This window comes from Cydia fagiglandana, chromosome Z (genome assembly GCF_963556715.1).
Source record: "Cydia fagiglandana chromosome Z, ilCydFagi1.1, whole genome shotgun sequence".
Taxonomy (NCBI): domain Eukaryota; kingdom Metazoa; phylum Arthropoda; class Insecta; order Lepidoptera; family Tortricidae; genus Cydia; species Cydia fagiglandana.
The window spans coordinates 22444908-22465252 of NC_085959.1; the positions used below are offsets into that span (position 1 = coordinate 22444908).

The 20345-nt window shown below is 39.7% G+C and overlaps 1 protein-coding gene across 2 annotated transcripts in view; it reads right to left on the reverse strand.

Moving 5' to 3' along the window:
• Positions 1-5699: 5699 nt before the first annotated feature.
• The window catches only part of LOC134678374 (protein furry), a 108450-nt gene continuing 93804 nt past the window's right edge, over positions 5700-20345 (reverse strand). For both annotated transcript variants that reach the window (XM_063536926.1, XM_063536925.1), the window contains 16 exons: positions 19622-19819; positions 18582-18761; positions 17747-17875; positions 17083-17214; positions 16560-16704; positions 16048-16208; positions 15726-15800; positions 13859-14032; positions 12994-13134; positions 12362-12509; positions 11846-12015; positions 11163-11399; positions 10729-10866; positions 10127-10269; positions 9346-9476; positions 5700-6650 (listed from right to left, as the gene is read on the reverse strand). In XM_063536926.1, coding sequence (XP_063392996.1) covers positions 6541-6650; positions 9346-9476; positions 10127-10269; positions 10729-10866; positions 11163-11399; positions 11846-12015; positions 12362-12509; positions 12994-13134; positions 13859-14032; positions 15726-15800; positions 16048-16208; positions 16560-16704; positions 17083-17214; positions 17747-17875; positions 18582-18761; positions 19622-19819 — 2412 coding nt within the window. In that variant the 3' untranslated portion in view covers positions 5700-6540. The remainder of the gene's footprint in view (positions 6651-9345; positions 9477-10126; positions 10270-10728; positions 10867-11162; positions 11400-11845; positions 12016-12361; positions 12510-12993; positions 13135-13858; positions 14033-15725; positions 15801-16047; positions 16209-16559; positions 16705-17082; positions 17215-17746; positions 17876-18581; positions 18762-19621; positions 19820-20345) is intronic.

The window sequence follows — 20345 nt, forward strand, 5'->3', positions numbered from 1 at the left end:
TGTTATTTTTTGTAAACTTCTTTTATTTTACTAGCATATCTAAATAGATGTCTAAATAGACAAATTGATTGTAGAAATATTGAAAACTAGTAGACATAACGTCCAAAGCAGTATATACGTACATGTAGCCTACTTTGTGCAGTATTTCTAACTTATATTTGTATTTGGTATAGCATCAGAAAACAAATTGGTATAGCAACAGAAAAAAACCACACCACACGATCGGCCTTACTAAGAAATTGGCGCGCAAAGCAGCTCTGTATATGTAGACGCGCCTCACTCGAGGCAAAGCACGCATATAATGTCTGTAAATACATTATTTCAACGACGTATTTAACATATTGCATGCATGTACTGAACTCGTAGGTATAAGTAAGTTATTGTGTCAATGTTATGTAATTTAATAGCAAATACAAAGGAAATTACTTACGTTCGTAACCAGGTATGTATTTAGACTAAAAGTAGAAATGTGGTATGTACTGCCCTGCCTACCTAAGTGAAAAGGGCGCAAAAATTGTCATACAACCGTGATTAGTAGAAAAAAGTAGGTCTGATAATATTGTTGATGGTTTTTCCTGCGGTAGGTTAGCAAGAATCGGTGAAATTACCTTGCTAAAAGGTATTAGCCGAGTCCATTTGGGTTTATTTTTGATTGAATGGCGACTGATGGACGTATTGGGATGGATTTGGATTACAACGTTATAAAGTCTTGCAGTTTCAGATGATGATATTTAAAGTCAAATTTATTTATTGTTTAAAATCTAGTCGCTTCCAATCTTAAGATAAACGTCCCAATACTAAACGTTTTCATTTTATTTTAGGATTCTTTCTAAGCATCTAAGTTATCCTACTTGTCACGGACTTTTAGCTAAGGGTAGTATTCCACCTGTCCAATGTGTCTTGCGCCTCACATATTGTTCAGGGAGATAGTGAGACGCACATCGGACCAAGAAATGGACGGGTGGAATACCAACGTAAGTTCAATTAATTTTGTACTTGTAAATACATTATTAAACCAAACAATAATTGTTTCATGGAAGTTAACAAAGCATAAATTCTTCTCCACACTATATTGTTTTGAAAAAATCTTTAGAGGAAGCTTCTTAAACAAGAAACCACTATTACTACCAGAATTATTTACTGTTATTTATTTTTATCGAGTTTATGTTGTATTGTATTAATGCAACAATATAGTGCTACAGTATTGGTGTCTTCCGAATACTAAGCCCTGCTGCAGATTGTATTATTTTGAAAGACTACATTTATAAGTTGAGAACTCTTGCTAACCCAACAACAGCCACAGCCCAGTGTTTGTATTACATATGTATACACAATTATTAATCTACTAACTCACGTGTTATTCATAAGTGTTTGAGTGTTATTCTTATTATATTACGAATGAATTATCAATCAATGTATTTTTATATAAAAATGGACTGAGAATTTAAAATAAAAGTATGTTATTTGTAAATAAACATTTCTAACTTGTAGATTATTTGTGCGATGCATTCATGTGCAAAGCCATTTTTTATATTGGAGTTTACATCATTGTTGGGAAATATGTTAAAATCATTATGATTGTACGTCTACTTTCTATGAATCTGACCCACGCGTGAAGAAATTGAATTGTTACAAATAACTTTAGAGCACGGATGTACACTTAAAAAGCGGATACAAGTACACTTAAGTACTTTTTGTTATCAATCAATATTGCACATATTACCGAACAAGATATGTATGTGATCAGTTGATCACAGGAGACTAGAAAAAGCGGTCTCACAGAGAGCATCAAACTTAAAGACTGCATCTCACATAGTTGTACCTCTGATATATTAAATTATAGTCACGGCGACATTTTGCAAAATATGTCGTTACTCCCGTGAATATGAGATGCAGAGTTTGTGTTCATTTTCGGTCACACTTGTTGGTCGTAGAACTCGTAGATCACCGTCCGCTGTAGGTTCGTGCTGTCGAGACCAAGTGGAGTTAGTTGTTAACGCAGAGGAAGTGTATTCTGTATGTGGCATGTCAATTTGAAGTGACCAAGTAAATCTCACTAAATACATGTTTTGTTTCTGTCTAAAATGTATTGTAGTATTTCAGTTGAATTAAAAATATATATTTAGAAATGAGCAAAAACAAGCGCAGTATTATTTAACCAACTCAGACGACTTGTAAGGACCATATCGTTATTTATGGAAACAAGTTTATGATGTTTAGATTAAAAATAATTTATTAAGATTAATATTTGGACCAACTGATAACATCGATCAATGGGGAACAGACTAGATACCCAAAAAATCTTCGAAACAATTGCAGTTCGAGAGTTAATGAAAAATAGCAAAAATAAAGTCAGAAAACTGGCTAAAGCAACCAATTATTAAGTTAGCTTTCATTATTACTTTACCTTGTTTTCATAACGAACGATACCTTATAAAGCAGTAGAATCATTTTAGATAGATAGGTAGAGTCAGACCAAGTTAAGTTGGCATCGATTATGATAGCCCAGACCAAGCCCAGACGGTGCATATTATTTTTAAACGTCATTTAGAAATCTGACGTTTAAAATAACACTTCGGTAGTTTAGTCTAACACTTTAGTATTTTAAAGACGGTATTACAATTACTTAAGGGTAACATTGAAATGAAATTATACTTACATACACAGTTGTTTCTTTATTAATTAAATACATTATAATACATGTACAATCGGTTACAATTATAAGATATATTAAATCATAATACATAACAATTAGAAGTAAAATCATCATAGCGAAACGTTCCAATTAAAAAAATATATTAACAAAAAAAGTATGTTATCGCTTATGATCCAGTAAATATTAACCTTTTAATCACCGTAGTGTGATAAACGGAACAGCAGTGGCCATGTAACAAATTATGACAGAATACAAAATTGCGTGTACTGTGTAAAATACTTTAAAAGTACTGCGGTTAAAGAGTTAATATCTAATGATTTAGCATAGTATGAGTTCAATATCACAATCATTATCTCTATCGCTAAAGGACAAGCCTTTCAGGAATATAAATGTCTATTTGCACATCAATGCATGATAGGTACAGGGCCCGGTAAACAATACACATCGGTCTTTGGAAAGAGACTACAAAGTGTACATCATGTGTACATGACATCGATTTGACGTAAACTATAAGTTATTTATACGCCTAGAGTAAATTATTTCATTCGTTAACGTGTTCGTGATGTACGCGTTTGCGTTAAGTGTCGTTTTGTATGGAATTTTGAGTTTCCAAGACATCCCACTTGGCGCGCTGTTCAAAATCCCATACTAAAATAAACACATAACACAAACGACCAAATGAAATTTACACTAGGGTTCTGAAATGACACGACGAATAATATACAGTGTGGAAAGATAAGTCGGGCCCTGGAAGGAAACTACCTTAAATCCTTAAGCTGGCTCATTTTACTTAAAGGAGACATTCCTTTATTTTTAAAATGAAATAAAACTGCATTCAAAGAATTTCTAAAACTCGCTTGCCTCGCCCGGGACTCGAACCTACTAAAAATTGCAAAAAATATACAGTCGCAATTTTATTACACTAGTCGATACAGTTAATGTTAATGATAACATTTTTTCAGGAAACATAAGATCTTACAATCGTCTGTCGTACAAAATATCCATAAAATCTAATATTTAACACTCAAGATTTTTTTTGACAAGCAAAATTGAAGAAAAAAAGAAAAAACTTTGAATGCAGTTTTGTTTATTTTTAAAAATAAAGTAATGTCTCCTTTAAGTAAAATGAACTAGCTTAAGGGTTTAAGGTAGTTTCCCTCCAGGGCCCGACTTATCTTTCCACACTGTATAAATACTATAATTGATGGACGGTCGCTAGTGTTCGGAAATCGTCGTTTGCCAATAGTCACTTTCTAAGGACCGGTTTGCAATATTTATCTCCGTTCACTGTATTTCGAGTAGTATCATCACTTAGGTATACAGTCGTTCGTGCCTTGTAACTTGACATGGCCGATGGTTTATATTATATAACCGTTATATTATCTGGTTGAGATCTTACTAGGTGTTATAGTGCAAATCGTGCACCAATCTCGCACAAGTATAAAACGCAGAGTTAACTTTCGGTGAGGTGAGATATAAAATAATAGATTATACAAGGACTAACTCTTTTTAGCCACGGCAATTATCGGTCCGAGCGTGAGCGATATATCTAGGTCGAGGAAACCTATATAATGGAATTTTCTGCCCCCGAGGTATATAGGTATAGGTAATCAGATTTTCACTTTGATTGCGAGGGAAACATACAAAAATATCAAAATATATTCCAATGTATTTTAGCATAAATATGGTTTAAGAGTTTCAAGACTTGAAAAGTGAGTAGGTGCTCGTACTCAGGCCCGCGTACGGCCGCGTGGGGCGGAGAGCGCGCTGGCTGCCTGGTGCAGCAGTGACAGTTTGTACGGCAGGTTTTGGACTTTATTACGTAAATTAATAAGGCAATAAGGGTCGTAATAGATGATTTTACTTAATTCCGCTTACACGCGACTTAAACACCAACTTTACGAGCATGAGAAATGGAAAAGTAATGTTTATGGCCAACGATGTAAACTTCATATAAATCATGATAATCTTTCCTTCACTGGTTAGCAGGAAACCCGTACCGAATATTTCCAATAAGTACCTATACATAGGTAGAATATTTATGAAGCACTGGTTATTCAAACATTTGACTTATTCCATGTAATTAAGTAATGTATAAGTGTAGAGATAACAGATGTCCATATGTCTAATTTAGAAGTTACTACAGATTCAATAAAATCATAGGAACATAATATATGCATACCTATAGTCAGACGAAAGTAGTCGGTCACGAGCACCCCTTCGTCATAAATAAATAAAAACCGGACAAGTGCGGGTTCATTCAATTCGCGAACCGAGGGTTCTGTACAAACTTTGAATAATTTCCTGTAACTATAAACACTAAAAATTTTTGACCTAAAGTATACTAAGAACGGTTGCACCAAACTGTTCGTATCGTTAAAGAGTTCGCAAAATTTTTATGTATGGAAAGTTTCATAGTAAAGCGCCGGCTCGCCGGCTGACGTTGATCAGTCTGTCAAATGTGGTTGGTGCAACTGGCCCTAAGTATCCTCGTACATAATTGTGTACAGTGCCTTTTATCGGCAAATCGATTAACTAATATATTTATGTATGTATGTATGTTCGTTTTTCAGAGATAATTCTTTATCATGTGAACCGATATCAATAATATTTCTTTAATTATAAAGAAGGAGTCTTTAGTATCCATTTAACTCATAGAAATATAATAAACAATATCAACGAGGCGAGATTATAAAAAAAAAGTCTGTTAATGTTTATGTAAACATTTCATAATTAGGGTTCCGTACCCACCCAACGGGTAAAAACGGGACCCTATTACTAAGACTCCACTATCCGTCTGGTTGTCTGTACGTCTGTCTGTCTGTCACCAGGCTGTATCTCATGAACCGATGTATTTCTGTTGCCGCTATAACGATTAACAAGAAATACTAAAAAGTACTGAACCCGGGGTGGACTAGTCCGACTCCCACTTGTCCGGTTTTTTTCTTTAGTAAGCCCCCCCCCCCCATATCTAGCGTCTTTCGAGCGTCGGCGTCTGGTCAGCGCTATGGAAAATGACGTCGCTGCGCAGTTGCGTCGACGTTGCGTCGAGCAGCGGCCATAGAGTTGTAGATGCCGACGCTCGAAAGATGCTAGATGTGGGGGGGCCCTAAACTTCAGGATTAGGGGATGGGAGAGGGTATGATATATTTTTTAATTTTCCTTTACAAATAATGTTTTTTCACAGTAATGGTACTATGTAAATTAATTTGGAATGTGCTTTGAAATATTGCACCCCCGTCACATTAGACATTTTCTTTAATAAAAATAAATATTTTATGTACTTGGGTTAGCCTTGTTTGAACCCATTTAAAATTTCAAATCTATGGCGTAAATAGTTCTCGAGATACATATTTAGCGACGTGGCAGACGGACGGACAGAGTCGCACCACAACCATAAGGGGTTATCGTTTTGGTACGGAACCCTAAAAATCGTATTTACTGAAGGAACAGTAGACGATGACTGGATAGTATTAAGTACACTCCTAGGGCACTTAGGAAATTAACTAGAACATAGGAAATTAACTAAAAGCTTATTCAAAAAGTTGTAGTGCTCGTAAAATCAGTCTGATCTAACTATTACAGATTACGATACACCCTGACATCATCCATCCTTACAATCCCTGACATAAAGAGATTAAACTATTGTCATTGTGAGTTGGGAACATTAACGGCGCTTCCTATAAAAGAAACCTAGTCAAATTAAATAACTTACTATTAAACATTCTTTGTCAGCTCAATGGTGAACATTTTGAGTGATTTAAAATTAGGGCGAGTGAGAATATTTTGGTATTCTAATTAGCTAAAGTATTATTTGAAGGCGTATAGCTGTCGTACTGGTAAGGGTGCTGAGATATACGTAGACGCTTTGGTGTGTGTGCAGGCTAGCCGAAGTCGTGGCGCTGCAGGGCCACCGACACCTTGTACAGGCTCTCCATCATGAAGGACAGGTTCTGCGACAGCTCGCTCACGGGCCGCGTGATCGCCACCATGTCTGCCGACCAACAAATATTGCGTTACTTTACATTCGTCTTCAGAGCGTTAACAATTTAGTGAATTTAGTTAGATAACGAGTCGGATATCATAAAGTAAGTACTATTTCACGCCACTGTTCGGAAATGTAACATTAGATGGTCTAAAACCAAGCTGGAAAGTAGGCAATAGCTGTAGCACCTGAACCACCACTACTACAATGTTTCATTGTTATCATCATCAGTCATTGGTGACAGTTCGCTACAGCAATGAGTATCATTTAAAACATAAAAAAACAATAAAAGGTCTTTTTTTGCGCAACTTTTTCCTTCAAAAATAAAATTAGGTTATTTATAGAACCAATTTCTTGTTTAAAAAAAAAAAAGAAATGACAAAACCATTCACTTCATTTTTTTTCAACAATTATCCATTCAGTTCACGCTTAAGGCGTTTTTGACTTTTGTAGCCTTTTGCTTTTGTGGTTTTTTTTAGCAAAAACGCTTCTAATTTTAGAGTCGGTTTGAAGCAAATAACAGAAAAACGCCTCTTAAAAGTGGTAAAAAAAGTAAAAAAGGCGGGATCTGAAAATACTTACTGAATTGGATAGTGTATATATTGTGTTTGACTAAAAAATATAAGAAACGCGTATCTACGCTCGCTATAAAAATGAGTTCTTCTAGTGAAGAAAATGATATTCTTACGCTGACGCCTACCGAAATTCAAGAGACAGTACAGGCAGTGGCTAGTAATTTGCTACCAGAGAAATCGCGGGCTAGTACTTATAGTTATGTAAATGTTTTCTTATTTCCTCGCAGTAGTCGTGAAAAGCACTATGTAATGCCTCGGCCGGAAACGCTAAAGATGGACTCGTATTATTCGAGGGCCTCCACTAACGTGTCGGCCCTCGAACTCACTCGTCCATCTTTTAGCGGTTTTCCGTCCTCTCCTACAATGTACTATATGTCCGACGCTATTTATAAAAAAGTAAGCCGGTTTGAGAGGCAAGTTGATACAGTGGCAATGGTGTGTTAGTGGTACCAGTGAGGAGACACCCCTGACTTCGGTCGAACTCGGCTCCGTTCGGCTCAGCATTGCTCCGAGCAATTATTAGGGTTGGCACCACTTTACTTTTGCGTGCACGACGATTTTGACAACCCTAAATATCCGAAAGAGGTAGTGTGCCATATACAGTGAGTAAATCTAATACGGGCGAATCTCTTAACGGTGGTTAGTATAGGACAAAGTAAAGGTAATTAGATAACATTTACTTAAAGTTGCAACAATAATTTTGTCCATACAAAATAATTCAGCCCGCAATGTAATGCAAACACACTCACGTTAAACGCTCGTTGACAGTTACTTTCAAAAACTCCTATTGCGTATGTAATGTCATTAACTGTCATGACTGGGTAAATAATAAATAAGTATGATGTTTTTTATCGGACGAAATTACTACCTAGTTTAAAATCAAATTACATAAAAAAATCTTATTAAAGCAATCATTTATTTTAATAACGACCCATTGAAATTACAACTGAAATGTACTGAAGTTGCTGAAATACTTACCTAAAGAAAACCAATTAAAAAAGAAAACTAAAAAACACAATTTACAACAATACAAATTCTGAGAAACCTGAGTTTAGTTTTGCCCCCTCCACCCTTCCAGTTACGGGCAATCCTTCGCGAGCTCGCTGTATCGCGTTTACAATTACTCGAGCGTTTCTTGGTACAACCCGATGAGGGAATCGCTCTCTGTACACAGTTAGCGCTCGATGACCATTTTGTAGTGTTTCACCGTAAATTAAAATCATGTCCATTAATTCAGGAGCAGTAAAAGTTGTTAAACGAGGCATTTTTGTAACATACGATTACTTTTGAATCGAACGACTGACATTGTCAAATCAGAGTTGAAATAAAATAAGAAACTTGCAATTCCACCAAAGAGTTTGCCACGTTTTCACACAATGTACCAACCAAGTTGTGTGGTGTTTAGACGGTTTAGTTAATTCTCGAAATAATTTTGGTAATAACTGTACAACTATTAGGCGGGCCGTATGCTTATTTTCCGCCATCCTGGTATAAAAAAACAGGCAAATTAAATACGAAATGAATACACAATAATCACTTATGATACTGATATTCTCCTGATATTAGATGAATTTTCAAAAAGGGTATGCTATCAAAGGTGCTTGTCTATTGCTCAGATTAGAAATAATCACGTCAAGTGCTGTCATCGTGACTGATTAAATTGAAGTCAGTTTCTTGTTGATAAACATGATAAATAAATAAGATTTAATATCTTTTAACACGCCTAGTAGTACTTTTATCTACCAAAATCACTACAAAACATTAAAAGCAGTGTAATGCTAACATGTATTGTGAATGTTCCTCCAGATAGGTAAGTTTGTAAATGCTATTGTTGTATTGCTAATGAACATTTGACATTTCGGTACCGCAACCATGTTTACAGTACATTGCTGCTGAGAAATTTAAAAAAAAATGATTATGGAGTCGTAATGAACTGCAACTCAAAAAAACCTTTTACTTCATGATTACACTAATGAATACTATGTCCGATTTAATTTATCGCCCGTATTAGATTTACTCACTGTATTATAAAGGCATAATTCGACCCTGAACCGCTGCCAAACTTCGGATTTGTAGGAAGTGTCTTTTCTGGTCGGTAGTACTATGAATTATTGTGTGACGGTGCATACCGGGGTGGTTGAGCGCCAGGTGCTTGCAGTACACGTGCAGCAGGCTGGTGGCGTCGTCCTCGGGCAGCTCGCCGCGCTCCAGGATGCGCTCCGCGTTGCGCTCGCGGGCCACCGCCAGCGCCGCGCTCCATCTGTCGACACGTTAGCTTATCATGTTGAGGTTTATACTTTCATAGCGTAACTATAGTTTAGGCGTTCTATCTAACAATCTAACGCAACACCTAGGGTAATCTACAAGCCAAAAATGACCTTGAAGGTTTAAAATTGGATTTAAATTATGAAACTATCGTGTTTGTGGAACTCAAGGGGTTAAACATTATAAATATTATAATAATTTAACTAACTTTTTGACGTATCTTTCTTATCAGAAGTTTAATTAACAGGATGACATACCTCAAAGAAAAGTGTGCTACAATTGGCAGACTTATTGGTCAACTACCTACACGGTCGGAAAGTACCAAGACTGCAGTGAATGGTAGCCACGTTGTGCCCACAAGAAACCTAATACTCGACATGCTGATCCTCTATAGACACCACTTTACACCTTGCAATCACCTCTTTTGACAATTACTTAAGTTTAAAGATGACAATCAGCACAGATACTGAGATGTATGTGACAACAATGAGGGGCAATCGCACGTCCGCCTTAGAGCCGTTTCCCACTGACGTCCAGTTTTTTGCGGGTACCGTTTTTTGCAGGATCCAGCTCTTATAAGTACGCCTAGACGTACCTATAAGATGATAGGTAGGTGTAGTAGACTGTTTGTAATAATGTGTGTACCTCTGTCGCTGCATGAGGTGCAGCAGGCGCGCGTCGTCGTGCGCGGGCGCGTGCTCGGGCCAGGCGTCGAGCGCGCCGCCGCCGCCGCCGCCCGCCGCCAGCGCCGCGCGCACCGCCATCACGGCGCTGCTCATCTCCACGCCCTGACATATATCAACCGTACACACCAATTTTAATAGAGTTAGACCAAGACAGTTAGGTCTGACTGCCATCTATCTAACTAGACAAATGTTTGTACACGCAAGATTTTTTACATTTGACTGGTAAAAAATCTTGGGTGACTTTTTCTTCTCTTACTGGGATCAAAAGAGTTCGTCATTAATATAACAGTTATGATTTCATATTTCATAAAGTTGCTTAACCCGTGAATAAGAAGCATTTACACCTACGTCATTATTTGAACGTTTTGAACGCTGTTTAGTAACACATGATGACGTACCAATACCAACAGGTAACGTTTCAGAACTTCTAAACCGGCTCACGAAAATAATTTAAAATATTTTTTTATACTTATATTAAATCTTTTTTTTTTATTTCACCCACACAGCATGATGATTACTAAGAGAAAAAGAGACACAGTAGGTAGGCGATATGTTTGTTACCCGATTGTCTAGCGCGGCGTGGTAGACGGCGACCACCATCTTGTTGTTGGTCTCCAGCAGCAGCAGCAGCTGGAAGATCAGCTTGTACAGGCAGCGCACCACCTCCTCGTGCGGACTGCCACGCCACACCTCCATTGCCTACCAAATTATACAACAGTATCACTTACTATTCTTTTGCTATTTACTAACTCTTCGGTTACCAAATAAGCATTTTTTTATACAGCGATCGTAAAGACTCCCTTATTAAAAAAAAAACTTATGAGAAAGTTGCATTTTATGCACAAGAGTAGCAAAGTAATCTCATGGAAATTTTGAGTTGTTTCCTCATTTAGGCTCATAGAATTGACTTTTAACTAATGATATTTAACTTAAAATATTGAATAACATTAATTTGGATTTGATTTAATATTTTACAGTTATTATTATTTGTAAACCTCTAAAGCGTGTTCCCGCCTGTCGAAGTAGGTCTCTAGGTGTTCGTTGATCTCTAGCGCGGCGAAGCGCACGGCGTCGCGCACTCGGGCGCAGTCGGCGGCGGCGGGCGCGGCCCACAGTAGCGGCGGCTCCTCGGCCGCGAGCCGCTCCAGCACGGCGCCCAGCTCGCCGCCGCCCCACGCGCCCAGCGCGCCGCCGCACTCGCCGCACAGCGACACCGTCTTCATCGTCACCTCCTGTGTAGCCATATCAACATTCTACATTTTATTTATGAAATCAAACATCATAACCGGCAACTAACATCTATACAAAATTAATAAAATCGAAATCAGTGGGTTAAATCGTATTTGTAAATTCAAATTAAATTCTGAAGAGCTATACAAGTTTGAAAACAGAAGAGTATCCACTACAAAATTACTACGTACTACGTACAGTCAACAAGAGAGCTATGAATACAGGCAAAGTGTAAAAAATATGTATACAGTACTTTATTGCCTGTACATTAAGGTCGTGGATACGTATTTTTGGCACTTTGCCTGTATTCATAGGTCTGTTGTTGACTGTACAAGTGAACACAGTGAAAAAATTACAACTGAGACACTGATGTAAGTAGCATAGACAGTAGGTAATAATTAAATCACAGTTTTTTTTGTAAAACTGATGGGTATTATTAATGAGTGACCTTGAGCACGGTGTGCAGACGGTGCACTAGCGCCATGGGCTGCATGTGCTGCGCGTGGCGTAGCAGCGCGGCCACGGAGGCGCGCCACGCGTCGCGCACCGCGCCGCCGCCGCCGCCGCTGCTCGCGCTCGCGCTGGCGCCCGGCACCGGCGTCACGTCGCCGCGGTCGCCTGACACATTAACACGCTTAAAAATGTTTGCGTACCAAACAGAGTTTATTTCTACTCAAAAAGTGAGTAAAAATTTCACTGATTTGTACTGATTATTATTCACAACGACGACCGCTTTAAATTTATATTCATGTGTGTACATTTCGTTTACAAAACTAAGTATACACTTTTTTTATTCAGTAGGCCTCATGATTGTTACTATTAGAGGGAAAGCTACTAGTAAACTTTTTTTCTGAAAGCCACCATTAGGAAAACATGAATATTGTCCTATTTAAAAATTGGTCCACGTCGCTATTGCACTATTTTCATGGGTCCGCGGTGGCGCTCCAACTACAGCCATGCTCACCGTCGGGCTCCCCGCTGGAGGCGCTGGAGAAGGAGTGCGTGCGCGGCCGCAGCGCCAGGTCGCCGCCGCCCGCGTCGCCGTCGCCGCCGCGCCCCGCCGCCCCCTCCTCCCACCCGCCCTCTTCGTCCGACGAGTCCTCGTGACCAATCTAACAACATTATCATAATGACACTCAATAATATTCATATAGTTAACAATCAAATATTGAAGCCCTAACGTGGCGCCCATGAGCTAACCTTTCACTATTTGATAGTAGCAGGCATATGTGCACAACAGTGCAATTCAGTTGCGTCCATGATGAGATTGATGAGAATTACACGGCTCGGATTTATATCACGGACATTTCTAACGCATAATTTCTTTGACCACATTATTGATGAACGTATGTTTACATATTTGATGATAATTCAGGTTGTTTGGTGGTAGTTAGGGACCATTAACAGACAACCAAAAATATCATCAAAATTACGGAATATTTACCAAAAATATCTACAGCGCAACAGAAACGCTTTGTTATTGACACACTTTCGTCATAGTATTTTACAAGTAAGAATGGGTGAGAAGTCTGATGACTTTATTACACCGTGAACCGAGGAAGTGTAACGCATATAATAGTACAAAGTAAATGTTACCAGTTTTGGCGGCGCCGCGCTTGGATGGCCGGCGACGCGCGGCAGCTGCGGCGGGCTGCGCTCGGCCGCGGCGCCCTCGTCGCGCTCCTCGCTCAGCAGCCGCCGCCGCACGCCCCAGTTGAAGTTGTCCGAGCTCTCGCCCTGCAGAACAAACCCCACTTTAATACACACACCCTACGATACTCGCAACTATGCACTCATCATCTTCCAAGCGTTGTCCCGGCATTCTGCAACGGCTCCATTGGGGAGCTTAAGGCTCTTTTGTTACCCTAATTTCTCTCTAAAATTGGCATTCATTTTTACGACAGCCATCGTAATCTGCCTGACTTGCCTACCTTACCTTCAAACCCAGGGGGATATTAAGCCTCATTGGAATTAACCCGGTTTCCTCACACATATTGTGCTTTCATAGAAATGTGATAAGTGATAACTATGCGCAGTATTATTTTTTTCTTAGATCAATCGCACTTCTTATAGCCACGCCATAGCGGTAGGTTACGAAGGATCGGTGGCAACAAACCGTCTGTCACTGTTAAAGCGTTTACAAAGTTTTATTATATGGAAAGTTCCATAGATCTCTGTTGCGTGACGTTGATCAGTCTGTTAATCAACTAGGTTGGTGCAATTTGCCTTTAGTCCCCAAAAAAGGGATTGATTTTATCTACTAGAGAAGCTTACCGTAAGAATTTAGCTTAGCTGATGGAAGAGCGATTAGATCCGCCTGAGGTATATAATTGTACATATCTTCACTTTGATGAAACATAAACAATATGGTAATTTTGTAACATATGTTTTATGTGTTTTGTATGTGTATGTTTTGTGTTTGTATGTATGTGTTGTTTTGTAGTGACGTAATAAGACTGACCTCGATGCTTTCGCTCTCGTATTCGAGGAAGTCGAAGTCCTTGAAGACGCCGAAGTGGTCGGTGGGCGGCGCGCCGCCGGAGGGCTCGTTGCCCGGCGTGCCGGACACCTCCTCCAGCGAGGACGCCATCGACGACTCGCGCTCCAGCAGCTCCGAGCTCTGGCTGAATATCACCTGCAACACACTACTCATGTAAGGGCTGATTTAACCGGCGCGCGAACTCGCATACGATTTTAGTTACATTGCCTGTTGGTTACGTCCAATTCAACCGACCGACCAAAACCCGCAATGTAGTGAAACTGGCATGCGAGTTCTCGCATCGTTACTACTTACTCACGCGTTACTACTTCTTTTCAAAAGGTCTTTAACAAGGATCAATAAGTACCTCGTAGCTAAGAAAATCAGAAGCATGCCTGCTTAAAGGCAGTATTTTCTTAACTAGCTCGAAAATGAAAACAGTTAAGTATCTATTGTAATTTTAACAGATTGATTGGTTTTATCTAGCACATTATTATTTAAAGAACTATGATAATGGATCGAGCCGTGATAGTTACCATGTCTTATTTTTATATCTCCTGCTTTGGAAACAAACATTAAAAAATGGGCCTTGGAGCATTAAAATATGAAGTCAATCGCTTTATATTTGATGATGTCCGAATAATGTAAGGTTCTCATTTTTTTTGCGTCTCACTTACTAGTGAATTAGCTCTAAGTGGCTGCTTTCTAAATCATATTTCGTATTTTATTGCACTTTCAATAAAACTATTATACCAAATTATATAGAAAACGTATAAAATAATAACAATAAAGAATATTCACACCATTCCTTTATGATCTGATCACTCTAGTAAGTGCTCGGTGAATCTTGGTGCTGGCGTTGTATACGCTACATGATGCATTATGTATTTGAGATAACCGAAGGTGTCTGGTACAAAGTGTATTGCAGTGTCAGTGCCAACGAGTTGGAATCCGCGGCTATAATGTTCTGTTCAGATGAGGCTTTCCTACACCTATTCTAATTGTGCGTGGTAAACAGACCTAGTAGATTATAGGCAAAGTTAATCAGGCCGTTGTGGGGTTTGTTACGAGTTACTGAAAATGTAGCCTCGTCGGATCAAGACATCATCTCCTAAACTCCTAACACGCCTTGCAAAGCTAACACTTCATCGTTTATCGTCAAAATAAAACATTCGCCTCCTTTCCTTTTCCAGCAAATTTGTATATGCTAAAGAGGCGAATGCTTAATGCTGCGACAAGCGGTATCGTGCTCTAGTGCTGGTGTGATACTATTATAAATGGGTCCATAACACTCGAACATTGTTCAAATTGAGTACTGATACTTAGACATTAGTTTGATTTATTATCGTAATACTTTAAGAGCGATAATGGTAACTAAACAAGATTTGGTAGGAAATGAATCATAAGCGGCGGTAGCAAATCAATGATTACGAGATATTTTGAAAAATGATAACAAAAAGCGTTCAGCAAAATGAACACCTAATCAATTACAACAGTGGTCCAGTTAAATATGTGGTATATAATTAGTACTTTTTGCCTATGTCATAACATGTTATATAGGTAGTAATCATTCGAGCACCCAAAATAGCAGTGTTGGTGTATGCGTGAAAGCAATTGCCACATTTACAGTATGTTAGCGAGTTACCTTCGAACATAAAGTGGTAAGTAAATCGTCCTATATGCAGCGATGGATAAAAATTATCGTCATTATTGTTCGCTAATTTCTGTGACGTCACTTCGCCGAGCTTGTATCAAACGAATAATTTAATAGATTCATGGCAGCTCATGGCTCACTTCTTTACAATACATTTGATAATTATTTACAGAGGTTAAACTAATTGATACTTACAGATGGACTCTTGGGAAGTCCGACTCTCTGGCCGCAAGTCGTTAGAAGATTTACAAGACACTCTCGGACCCGACTCTGTGGACAAAAGTGTTAATCGTTATAGAGTAGACCAAGATGTCGTGAAGGTCAACAGCAGCTTTCGGTTTAAGTGTTTTTCTGCTTGACTAGGCGAAGGTATAAATAGAGGCATTGCAATGACTGCCAGCTTTATCTGTTATCACATTCAGTACATAGTGTACCATTTCACCTTTGAGTTTCGCTGCAGCAGAGGCGTATTGTCAAACTGAGGAAAACCTGCACAAGTAGTGAAAAAACAAGTGACCTGCGACATCCAGGGTCTCTTCCATCCGGAGGCGAGCGCGTCGGCCGGCGACAGCGAGAGCGAGCGGCGCGGCGACGCCACGCTGGCGGGCTGCGCGGCGCCCGCCGCCGGCTCCGGGCCCACCACCGTCGAGGCCGAGCCCGACGCCGAGGTCGACGACCCTGCACACACGTACATACCACGATATTCAAGTTTGTATAGCGACTTCCTGATTCCACCACTATCAGTACAACCACTATAAATAAAAAATGTAACATCAGTATTTTGATGCCTCAATAAAAAGAGTAGTATAGTAATTCGCCAGTCACTAGCCGGTTTTAGTAACTGGCCGCCCTAAACTAAAAATGCATTCTATTTAGCTATAAACAGAATGCATTTTAGTATAGGGCGGCTAGTTATTGAAACCTTTACTAAAATAAACTCTGTTTATAGGTGAATAGAATTCATTTGGCGGCTAATTACTAACAGTGGCCAGTTACTGGCGAATTACTCTATATTCATGTCTCGTTTACCTTTGTCGGTTGTGACGGTGGAGGCGTTTGACAGCGAGCTGGGCCCGGTGGCGGGCTGGCTGCCCGCTTTGGGCAGATACTTCCGCCCTATAACCGGCGTCTGACTCAGGTCGAATGTGAAATCCATTGTTCGGCCGGGGAGTTCCTGTAAAAATACTCGTGGGGATAAACTTGATTCAAGACAAATTATCAGTTTCACAACGGAGTCAAATTTTATTTCTAGGGTTTGCAGATTGACAAAGTGCCTCTCGTACGCCACATGCAGTGGATGCGAGGCGTGGAAGCAAACGGGAATTCGATCCTCGTGTTTTATAGGTAATCAGTTGAGATGTTCGGGATTAGTCGTGTAAATAGTACTGAGCTTCCGTGCTCAATCAAGGTGTCGAATTGTGTGCGAGTGTATATTCTATAAAGTTATGTAAGAGTCTTACAGTAAGACCAAACAAAAACTTATTTAAGAGCATGGTGCATATTTAATTACACACTTGCATAATTCGAACGATACGACTAAAATATGTGTTACCTTTTTTCCATGCACATCCGTGTCTAGAATGGAAGATGCGTGGCTGTCCCAATACGGCGGCACAACTAACGTTGAACATCTGGTCACCACAAGCTTCAGGATTTTCATTGCTTCTTTGTAGTTATTTCCGTCCTGTTCAATTTTAAACATCGCAAAGGTCATGATTCATGTATTATTGAGCAATAACTTTAACAACAGCGGCCAATATGTACATTATCATTACCATGAACACAACAAAAATTAATGTATTCTGCGTATTAAAAAAAATGGTTATTATAAGACGGCAATTATAACAGGGAGCGTGCATGAACTACAGGAGGTAGCACAGGCGCCGTTAGATTTTTGGCGCGAGGCGTAAATAAGAAGATGTTTCCGATGTAGTCTACAAGATGGCAGAACCTGCTATGCGCAAGAAAACATGCTGCTATGTATGAGGATGGTAAATAGCAGCACTTGGTTTGGCAATGTACATGTTTCTGATTCAGGCCACAAGATGGCAGACCCTCTAACGCGCACGGTCCCTGTATAATGAATCAAAGGACAAATCGTTCTCAGTAGGTTGGAAGCCGGACTCTACAAGATAAAAGTACATAGTTGTAATGAGTAAATATGATAGTTTAAATGAGTGTAGTTGACTAGTTGTAATGTATAACGGTGTACTGACGTCGATGAACTTGGCGACGACGCGCAGCAGGTCGGCGTTGACGGGCTGCGCGGCGGGCGCGTTCAGCTCCACGTAGTACAGCATGCAGTGCAGCACCGCCAGGATCGGCAGCTGCAGGCTCGCCGACCCCTGCAACCAATACAAACACTACTTCCACACAAGAGAACATTTCTATAACATTTACCCGACAACGGTTTTCGTTTGAAAACCTCGTCCTATTTTAAAGATTGTTATTAAATGTAGCTCATGTCACCCGCATCGTAAATATGAATCGATTGACACTCACTAATATTGGCTCTGTAGATTCGTAGCTGGGGTGGAACAAAGGCACTAACAGCACATACCTACATATGTACATAACTGCATACTGAATACATTCATATACTGCTAAAACATACTTAGATTTAATAAATATTGAGTGCTGTTACAGGGTGTCGTACCTAATGCATTATGAACATGGCTGCAATACAATAAATAAACTCATGACATAACCCTTCCCGAGGCGCGTAGTCAGCTCAAAAGCGTTGTGAAACCTACCCCATGTTGAGATCCGCAGCACATTATGGCACATATAAGTGTACGATGGAATTGCAGACGATTGTGTATATTAATGGCGTTATTCATAAACGCTGTAAGTCTAGCAATCTTTTGATAATCGTTTGTCATTTTGACATTTATGTTTGTTAGAAAGGGACAAAATTTAACAAAGATTTACTAAGTATTATGAATAAGGTGGTAAAAAAATAGTGCAGTCGAAACTACGCCAACGTTTAGTGGGTCACGTCAGTTTGTATCTGTTACAACCGTGTGTAGCGCGGTTTAGCTAGTCACCAACCTTCTCGAGCACCTCGACGAGGAAGGCGAGCATCTGCAGCGAGAGATGCGAGTAGGTGTCCCACAGGTACTTGACGACGCACTTGGTCCACTGGAAGCTCTCCTTGCTGAAGGTGCGCCGCGAGTACAGCGTCATCACCGTGCCCAGGTTCTCCAGCTTCTTGCTCTTCTCCGCCGTGAACTGGATAATAACGCAATTTCAATCATCATCTACTAAAATTAGTTTTCTTTTCTCTTTACTAGAAAAAATAAACAACTTCTCAAAACAGTTTGAGATACCTACCGTTAAAATTATTTAGGTAGTGTCACAGACAAAACATCCTCCAGACTGAGCATAGTCGCGCTACCCCCTCTGCCACGCATACGGTAATTTTACTCCATTTTCGAGTCGAAAGTGTCTTTGTGTGACGTCCGTGTCTTTGAACGGACCAATCCCGGCACGGGACTTCGCTCACCTCGTCCCGCGCACCCCCGCATTTTTGGCATCATCGGTTGCATGAAATAATTGCTCTAAACTCAATCTAGAGGATTCCTAGTCTGTGGGTAGTGTCCGTTAGCCAAAGACAATTACTTAAAAGCTTACAATTAGGCCATACTTCTCATGGAGGGATTCCATTCTAGTCTTCATTTCACCACATAAGTAACAATGTTTATAATACCACTTGAATGTTAGTTGAAGATAATAAATCAATTAGCTAATAATTGTTTGTCTTAATCTGCAATTTTGACTAGGCCCACTTGCACCATTCCACTAACCCGGGGTTAATCGGTTAACCCGTTAAATTAGTGTCGAATTGTACAAGTAACCCCGAGTTAATGAATGGTGTTAGGGCCCGTTGCACCAACCACATTTGACAGACTGATCAACGTCAGCCGGCGCGCCCCGGCGCCTTACTATGAAACTTTCCATACATACAAATTTAGCGAACTCTTTAACGATACGAAAAGTTTGGTGCAACCGACCCTAAGTGGCCCTTAGGTATGTATTTGTAAAGAGGGTATACAAGTTAATGTGTTATGAATAAGGGGCTATAGACATACTTGTGCGATGTGACAGGCGGCGCGCACGCACAGCTCGTTGGCGTCCTCGTAGTGCAGGAGCATGTAGGGCAGCAGCGCCACCACGGTCATGGGGAAGGCCAGCGACTGCGTGGGGTCGATGACCGGCAGCTCCAGCAGCGGGATCATGTCCGCCAGCACGCCCACCACCGGCTCGTATGTGTTCGGGTGCGTGCAGCCCTGCGTGCACAGGTTTTAAACTCAAAGCAATGCCGAATACACACAACCCATCCAGGGATATGTACATGTCTTATGAACGAAAGTGTTTTACTACTATACCTCATTTTTTTAGCATTAGAAAAAAGGTAAACAATCTTGATGTGTCTTTTAATTGAAAAACACATTTTAAAAATAATGTACGGCAAATATGTAACAATTATGAATCTAATACGATCATTTATATTCTTCTGCTTTCATAAGTAATAGTTTTTGGTTTTTAAAAAGCGTTTTTCAAATTTAAGACATGTCAAGATCGCTTACCTTCTTGCAAGTTCTTTCTAATGCTAAAAAAACGAACTATAAATGCTAAGCGTACGCGACACGTGCGACTGTATTTTACCGCCTTACGGATGACGTCATAGTTAGGTATGTGTTTCGGTCGGTGATTTCTTTTATGAGCGTCGTATTTTACTAAAAGAGAAAACATTTTTAGAAATAACAATTAACTTCGTTCCACTGTATAAAAGTTTAGTAAGAGTTGTAAAAT